At 44.4% G+C, this 8899-nt stretch overlaps 1 protein-coding gene across 1 annotated transcript in view; it reads left to right on the top strand.

Annotated features, from left to right (window-relative positions):
* Positions 1-8899, top strand: part of Gdpd1 (glycerophosphodiester phosphodiesterase domain containing 1) — a 50795-nt gene that overhangs the window by 29554 nt on the left and 12342 nt on the right. The window contains exons 5-7 of the mRNA XM_005350634.3: positions 1004-1122; positions 1682-1771; positions 4838-4971. Of these exons, the coding sequence (XP_005350691.1) occupies positions 1004-1122; positions 1682-1771; positions 4838-4971 (343 nt within the window). The remainder of the gene's footprint in view (positions 1-1003; positions 1123-1681; positions 1772-4837; positions 4972-8899) is intronic.

Genomic DNA, 8899 nt, shown 5'->3' with positions numbered 1-8899 from the left:
CAAGGTCACATGCCTAATCAAGAGGTTGAGGCCAGAGGATCAGTCATCCAAGGCCAGCCCCCCCCCCCCCCTAGTGAATTCAAGGTCATCATGGGCTAAGTGTGCTACTGTCTCAAAAACCACAATCAAAGAAAAATTTTAAAAATCAGCAGGGTAGGGCTGGAGAGATAGTTCAGTGGTTAAGAGCATTGCCTGCTCTTCCAAAGGTCCTGAGTTCAATTCCCAGCAACCACATGGTGGTCCACAACCATCTGTAATGAGGTCTGGTTAACTGTATACATAATAAATAAAAATAAATATTAAAAAAATCAGCAGGGTATATGTAGCTCAGTGGTAGAGAGATGCCTAGAATGTGTGTGACCCTGGGTTTATCCCAAGCAGCACAAAGCAAAAGGTGAGACAGAAGCCCGCGAGAAAATAGCATCTGTGGATTGTATCAGTAGCAGTATTTGTATGGTGTATGGTTTTGCAAGATGTTGCCATTGGGAAAGCTGGGCAAAGAGTGTGTAGATCTGTGTACAGTTTCTTACAGTCTTCATGTGACTCTAGTAATCTTGAAAACTTAAAAAATTGAAGTCACAGCTGGGCATGGTGGCACACGCCTGTAATCCCAGCACTTGAGGCAGAGGCAGGCAGATCTCTGAGAACTGAAGGCCAGCCTGGTCTACAGAAGTTGTTCCAGGTCAGCCAGGGCTGCACAGAGAAATCCTGTTTCAAAAAAACAACAAAAATAAGATAAAAAAAAAGAAATCAAAATTTAAAAGTATAACATAAAAATATTTTTACGGACATAAAAATAGCAGGCCAAAAACCAAAGACACGAGGAAAGAAGGAAGCCACCGAGTGCTCACGATGACATGTCTGTGTTATTATATTTCATATGGCCTTTCTTTCCTTTATTCTTGGTCTTATTTTGTCATGCACGTGTACTATAAATTCAACCATTAAGGAAGAGTTCTCCTTTAAGAATGGAAGTTACCGTTTAAAAATCTTATTTTCTCAGCATGCAAGTGTGAAGGAAAAGATAACCGCATTCCACTGCTAAAGGAGGTGTTTGAGGCCTTTCCTGAGACTCCCATTAACATCGACATCAAGGTCAACAACAATGTGCTGATTAAGAAGGTACGGTAGGGACCTTGCCTCGGTAAGGTCTGGATAGGTGACAGATTGCTGGTGTGCGGGGAAATGCGATATTTCGGGGCTCAGCATTGTTTGATTTCAAAAACTAAATAATGCCCGAGTAGGTGAAAGACTGATGGTGATCGAGGAAACTGGATAGCTGGGCCTCGGCACTGTCTAAAGTCATGCCCATAAAGGTCACCTCGAAACTTTCCTATGCCCTGTTTTCAGAGTGAGCTGGGTTATCCCGCCGTGGGAGAACAGGAAGCTCTCTTGGGCTCCAGACATCCTGATGTTTCTGTAATTGACTACCAGTCTTAAGTTGTTTCACTCGGGATTCGTTCATGTCAGAATACTAAGTAGTCCTATTCTAATACATTTTAGAGTGGTAAATGTAAATAAGTTTGCATTTCATAAAATAGTCTCAATTTACTTGCCAGTTTTTCCACAATTTTATACTGTCTATTGGCAGATAATTGATTGTAATCCATTTTTAAAGTAAAATGATACAGGTGGATTTACACACAGGCATATGTGTAAAATTTTGAATTTTCCTGTGTAGGTCTCAGAATTGGTGAAGCAGTATAAGAGAGAACACCTAACAGTGTGGGGCAATGCCAGCTCTGAAATCGTAGAAAAGTGCTACAAAGAGGTAAGCTTCAGTCACCCGGGATGCTGGCTCACGTGTGCTTGGAAGGAACCAGCCAGAAGCTGCTCAAGATGGACTCAAGTCAGGGGTCTTGACTGGATTCGTTTTTCTCTGCCTGTTAAAGAATTAGAACACAGAAAAGGTCAGAAGTGCCCCAGGTAGCAGCAGTCTGCAGAGAAAAAGACCCTCTGTAAAGTCGAGGAGTTGGGGTGGGGCGGGGCTCAGAAAGCTGACAAACCTTCCTGAGGTTTGGGGCCTTCAAAGCCTCTGAAGAGTCAGTGCCCTCCTGAACTTGAGGATGGTTGATTAGGCTGTGTCTGTTGTGTGACACATCCTGATCAGGCCTCAGATTGTTTGAGCTAGTCCATCTGCAGGGGGCCTGCTGGTGGGTGACAAAAGCTGCCAGGCTGAGGAAGAAACTGGCCATCTTGGAAATCAGTGGGTTCCTTACCCTAGTGGCCCCTGTCTTCCCTGCCTGTCTGCCTGTCTGCCTGTCTGCCTGTCTGCCTGTCTGCCTGTCTGCCTGTCTGCCACAAATCAGACTGGCTCACTGAACTGTATCACGTGTGTGTAATTTCAAAACAAACTATTTTCTTTTCCAAGTTGTTTTTGCTCCCCCACCCCCACACTCAAGCCAAGGTGATGAGTGTTACATGGACATCACCTTTGAAAATTTCCTGGTTGTTGAACATGTGTCTGTCTGCTTTGCTTTGTTTCTGAAGAGATTTTTCACTTTCCCTCCAGCCACTTTCACGAGCTCATAGAACTTAGAATTCAAATGCCGAAAAAAAGTCTTAAGAACTAGAATTTGTTTTTATTTTTGTTTATACAATTAATTCATTTACTTGTGATGCTGGATTCAACCAAGCCCGACACATTTGCTGGATCATGTCAGGCCACCATGACATCCTAAGCCCAAGACCCCTGTTTTAGGACACAGATGAGATCAAAGTGTAGGAGAAAATATCATGACACAAATAGAAAATCTCAGATAGATTCAAGGAACTCTTTTAGGACAGTCCTTTTTTCTCAGCAGAAAAAAACGAAAACACTCAGGGTCCAACATGCTGTGACTGAGTGCAGGTAAGGCCCCATTGATGATGATGAGCTCTGGGCTGAGGGCCCAAGGGAGCTTGTAAACAAAAGGAGACCACAGAACTCACGTGTTGCCTACACAGCTCCAGGTGTTAAGAACTCACAATTAGATTTTTTTTCCCTCATAGCTGGTCACTGTCAAATAATATTTTTAGGTATTAAATACAGGGAGAGACTGTGCTGGAGGCCTCTTGACCTGCTAGCATTTTTACATCCTAACACAGCTTTTCAAAAGATAATGATTACACAAATGCCTGGGAGCTGAATCTGTCTTAAGTTACTGGTAGGGAATGTACAACCACTTTCTTCAGTAGTCGAAGAGGGTTTTTTTTTTTTTTTAAATACACAGTTTCCGTATGAACCAGCAATTTCATCTTCATCATTCATCCCTAAACCCATGCAAAGGTAGGAGGAGGAAGCTGACTCCACAAAGTTGTCCTCTGATTGCCACTTGTGACCCGTGCCATGAACAACCGTGTGCACACCATGCATATGCACAAAAACAGATTAAAAGTTAAACTGGGTGTGGTGACATACGCCTTTAATCCCAGTGCTCAGGAGACACAGGCAGGCAGATATATGAGTTTGAGGTCAGCCTGGTCTAAAAAGAGCAACCATGTCTCACAAAACAAAAATAAAAAATAAAAATAAAACAAAAATAATTACGATAAGAAAAATGAAAAACTCAGCCTTAAACCAGGCTTGCAATGTAGGCCTGTAATCCTAACTACTCTGGAGGCTGAGGCAGGAGGATCAGATGGTCAAGGTAAACCTGAGCTACAAAGTAAATTCAAGGCCAGCCTGGAAAACTTAGCAAGACTTTGTCTCAAAATAAAAAGTAAAAAGAGTTGTAGAACACTTCCCCTAGCAATACTCAAAGCCTTGGGTTCAAACACACAGAGGCGCACACACACACTCAGAATGTTACATACTGATGGGGTGGTATGGCTCAGCAGGTCCTGCAGAGTTTACACACACGCACATGCACACACGCACATGCACACACACACACAGATGGAAACAGGGCAAAAGAGCTGACACAAAGGAAAAACAATACAAGCTGAATAAAATCTGACGTCTAATCGGCAGCAGCACACCGGTGTCAGCGGGCTTTGGTCCTCTAGTACAGCCCCGTCACACGTCACCTTCTGGAGAAACCAAGAAAAGCTCACATCACACTCTGTCTTCCTAACGCTCTGTGAGTCTATGGTTATTCCTCAATAAGAGTTAGATAGATTCTCGTTCTAATTCACAAAATTCTGTTCATTCATTTTATAACAGGGTCTCATGTATCCCAGGCTGGCCTCAAACTTGAGATCCCTGTGGCTCGGCCTCCCCTGTGCTGGGCGTGCGGTACACAGTGCCATACTTTATGTTCCCTACTCGATCCATAGCAGGGCAGAACAGTGACTTATCCACAACGATATTGATGTGCGCATGCCCTCTAGGTGCTCTTTTCGTTGTTTTGTTTTGTTTTTGTTGTCATTTTGGTTTTTGCGACAGGGTTTCTTTATATAGTCCTAGCTGTTCTGGAAGTCACTCTGTAGACCAGGCTGGCCTCGAACTCACAGAGATCCGCCTGCCTCTGCCTCCTGAGTGCTGGGATTAAAGGCGTGCACCACCACTGCCCGGCATGAGCTGTGCATTTTTAACAGGAATCAGATTCGTCTCTTTTTTTTGCTGTTGTTTTGGTGTATTTTTCCTAGTCTCTCGTTCATACGTAACCAAGAGACCCACCACGTGTTACAAAAGTCCCAGAGAGGCTTCAGTGGCATCCATTGCTCCACAGGGCTCCAAAGTAGATAATCACTTATGGATTAGGGACTAGCTATTTCTGAGTTGTTACTGTAATGAATATTTATAATTCAGAAAGTGTCTGCAAGTGTCATCAACATATAGTCTGGGAAATAAATTCTGAGATTTATAAAATGATCCTGCTTACTAAAGTAACATATAGTATTGTTTGTGTTTCAGAACTCAGATATTCCTATACTCTTCAGCCTCCAGCGTGTGCTACTGATCCTTGGCCTTTTCTTCACCGGCCTCTTGCCCTTTGTGCCCATTCGAGAACAGTTTTTTGAAATTCCAATGCCTTCTATCATACTGAAGTAAGTCCTTATGCATTTTACCGGTCAGCCATTACTGAGTGCTCACGGAAAGGCTTCTGGTCATCCCCATCACTGTGGCTTGACCCTGGGTGCTAGGGATCAAACACAGGCCTTTCTGGGGCGGGGTGTGGGTGGATTCTCCCAACTCTAACCTTGATCTTTACTGTAATTCACATGGAGCTTAGCCCACTAAACTTGGGTTTGCTCTCACCTGTGCTGAGTGGTGGTAGAATCCCTAGGAGGTGATTAGATAATTTAGGGAGATGGATTCCTTTCTTGTAGGAATGAGTGTTGCCCTGTTTCCTTCTGCTGCTTCTCCGCACGTCCAAGCGCCTCCCTTCTGCAAGCCCGCTGCTTTCCTGCCACCCCAAAGCCCTTACAAGAAGCAAACCAATACCAGTGCTGTCCTTTGCGCTTCTAGAACTGTGTGAACCTCTTTTCATGTGAAGAACCCAGCCTCTGACACTTTATTATAGCTACAGGAAAACAGACTAAAGCAAATATCAACAATTATAAAAAATAGACCTTCCCACCCCAATATAGGCAGTTGACAGCTTCTGGGGAGAGGGTTGGCATTCCTCCATGTTATAGCTACCTTGTCCCTGCTCTAGTAACTCCACTCCCAGGCTCGTGTAAGCAACCCTAACTAAACTGAGCTTAAAAATAGAGGGAGCATGAACATAAGACGGGGGTTTAGTGGAAGGAAGAAAGGGTCCAAAAGGAATGGGGATGGGTAGAATGTGATCAAAGTACATGTATGAAATTTTCAGGAAATATATTAGCAATATTTTTAGGAAATTAATAGATGTTTGTGGGATATATTTTAGTGGTTGAGCTCTTGCTAGTAAATGTGAAACCCTTGGTTCAGTCTCCCACAGAAAAAAGAATTCTGATATCAAAAGCTTCTTAATATAATTAGATCATGTTTTCTTTGTGTGTAGGGGGATTAACCTCTGACATTGTTCCTCAGGATTTATCTACCTTATTTTTGAGACAGGATCTGTAACTGGGACCTGGGGCTCACAGATTATTCTAGATTAGTTGGCCGGCTTGCCTGTCTCTACCTTCCCTGCAAGTAGGATTACAAAGTGCTCATTTAGTGAGGGCGCTGGGGATCAGGCTCAGGTCACCTTGCTTGCGTAAGCACAGCACTTAAACTGTCTGAGCCACCCCCTCAACCCCATGATCCCCAGCCAAGTTTTTTTTGTTGTTGTTGGTTTTTTGAGACAGGGTTTCTCTGTGGTTTTGGAGCCTGTCCTGGAACTAGCTCTGTAGACCAGGCTGGTCTCGAACTCACAGAGATCCGCCTGCCTCTGCCTCCCGAGTGCTGGGATTAAAGGCGTGCGCCACCATCGCCCGGCTCCAGCCAAGTTTTTATTACATTTACTTACTGTGTGTGTGCGTGAGGGTACTCTAAGTGTGCCACTGCACACGAACATGTAGAGGCCAGAGGGCAACATCAGCAATCAGTTCTCTCTTCTACCACATGGGTCATCAGATTTGGTAGCAAGCACCTCGCTGAGCCATCTCTCATTAGCTCCTGTTGCAGGCCATTTTCACTGTTTGAGATTCTTAGTGATGAACTTTTTACTTTATGAGTTCTCAATTATATTTGTTAAAAGTCTCCATGAATACTTAGACAAAACAACTAAAAATATCTTTTCATTCACATGCTCACGCGCATGTGCGCGTACACACACACACACACACACACGCACACATGCACACACGCACGCACGCACATCTCATTGGTGTAGCCCTGGCGACTTTAAACTCATGGAGTCCTATTACCCAGCCTCTAGAGTGTTGGGATTTCAGGCATGCACACTCCACTCTGCTTAGAAAACACTTGTCCGTGAAGAAGCCATTTTCATCTGCTGTACTGAAAGATTCTAACCATTCATTACTGAAGTGTTTAGCTTGTTCCTGCCTAGACTGAAGCACCACGTCCTCTAGATAGCTCAGTGAACTCTATAGAGAAGCGAATGTTATTGCAGGACAAACATAGGACGCAGAAGCACTGTGATTACAAGGGCCAAGGAGGTGGCTGTTGGTAAAATGCCTGCTGGGCAAGCATGAGGACCTGACACCCATTTAAAATTAGGATACAACAGCATCATATGCAGCTCCAACACTGTGGAACAGAGACAGGCAGATTCCTAGAGCTTACTGCTCAGTCTGCTGGACCAAGCCAGTGAAGTAAAGGTCCAGAGAGAGACCCTGTCTCAAAGGGAAAAAAAGAGGTGGAAAATGATCAAGAAAGATTCCACATTATCACACACACACACTTGCACACACGCACATGACATACACCTCACAGTGAATATGACTTAAGACATAGAATATTATTTCAATTTGTTTTGATATTGTGTTCAATATCCTGGACATTTAATAAAATAATTAGGAGTTGTATTTAGTGAGGTAATTAATATTTGAGGTATGAATCCTTTAGGTTCCTGAAATTTTGAACAGGGCTCTTCCATCTGGACCAATGTTAGAGAAAACTTTATTTATTTTTAATTTATTTATTATGTATATAGTATTTTGGGCACCAGATCTCATTATAGATGGGTGTGAGCACCATGTGGTTGCTGGGAATTGAACCCAGGACCTCCAGAACAGCAGTCAGTACTCTTAACCTCTGAGCCGTCTCTCCAGCCCTAAAGACAACTTTATACTGAGAGTTTCTGTTAAAAACAAAAATCAGGCTGGATAGTGATGGCCCACATCTTTGATCCCAGCACTTAGGAGGCAGAGGCAGGCAGATCTTTGAGTTCAAGGCCAGCCTGGTCTACAGAGCACGTTCCAGGACAGCCAGGACTCCACAGAGAAACAAGGTCTGGAAAAATAAAAACAGAACAAAAGAAAGAAAATTGGAGGTAGAGATGCAGTTTGGTTGTTAGAGCTCTAGGCTAGTATCCATGATGCCCTAGATTTGATCCCAGAATTGCACAGACTGAGTGTGGTGCCAATGCGGTGGCTAGGGACATGGCCTAGTGGGTAAAGTGACTGCTGCCGAAGCATGAGGACCTGGGTTCAGGTCCCATGTGCCCATGTAAAGCCAGATGCGATGCAGCAGTCTGCAACAGTAATCTACAGGCTGGTAGGAAACAGATAGATGATCCCTGGAGTTCAGTCAGCTTAGCCTGTGTGTGAGAACGCAGAGAGAGGGAAGGGGAAGGGGGGCGGGGAGAAGAGGACAGCACGACTATCAGCAGAAGTTAGAATAGAAACAGGAAATGAAGAACAGAGGAGCACGGAAAGCCTGTTTGACAAGTGACAAATGGAGAGCACACAGAGAAGCCTTGGCAGGAATGAGGTGTGGCAGAGATTTCCTGGCCTGTGGCTGTGCAGCTCCAGACCTCAGAAACTGGAAGAAGGCACTCAGGGTAGGGCTTGAATGCTAGGTTGACCTTTCTTCCTAGGAAGGGTAATTTAAAAGCCCAGGCTCCAGACCTTCAAATACGGATGCAGGAATAAAATCTGTGGCTGCCAGAGTGCCACACTCTGTAATCCTAGCTCTCAAAAGGATGAAGATTACAAGTTCAAGACCAACTTATGCCACATAGTGAGACTGGGGGGGTCAGAGTATGCAAAGCATAAAGGAAATTAAAGCTGCAAAGCCAGCATTAAAAGAAAAAGCATCAGGGGCTGGAGAGATGGCTCAGTGGTTAAGAGCACTGGCTGCTCTTCCAGAGGTCCTGTGTTCAATTCCCAGCAACCACATGGTGGCTCACAAACCATCTATGATGAGATCTGGTGCCCTCCTCTGTCGTGCAGGCATACATGGAGGCAGAATGTTGTGTAATCGCCTCGACGGGTCACCAGTCTAGGGTTGGTAACCGTCTGGCAGGTCAGTTATTCCAGGGTCCCGGAGAGGCACTATCTGTAAGATAAATGGGCTAGGAGAGAAGAAGAAGGCCATGCT

The sequence above is a fragment of the Microtus ochrogaster genome, chromosome 7, assembly GCF_000317375.1.
Source record: "Microtus ochrogaster isolate Prairie Vole_2 chromosome 7, MicOch1.0, whole genome shotgun sequence".
Lineage (NCBI taxonomy): Eukaryota > Metazoa > Chordata > Mammalia > Rodentia > Cricetidae > Microtus > Microtus ochrogaster.
The sequence above is the reverse complement of the archived record's forward strand: the minus strand, read 5'-3'. Positions and strand labels throughout refer to the sequence as shown.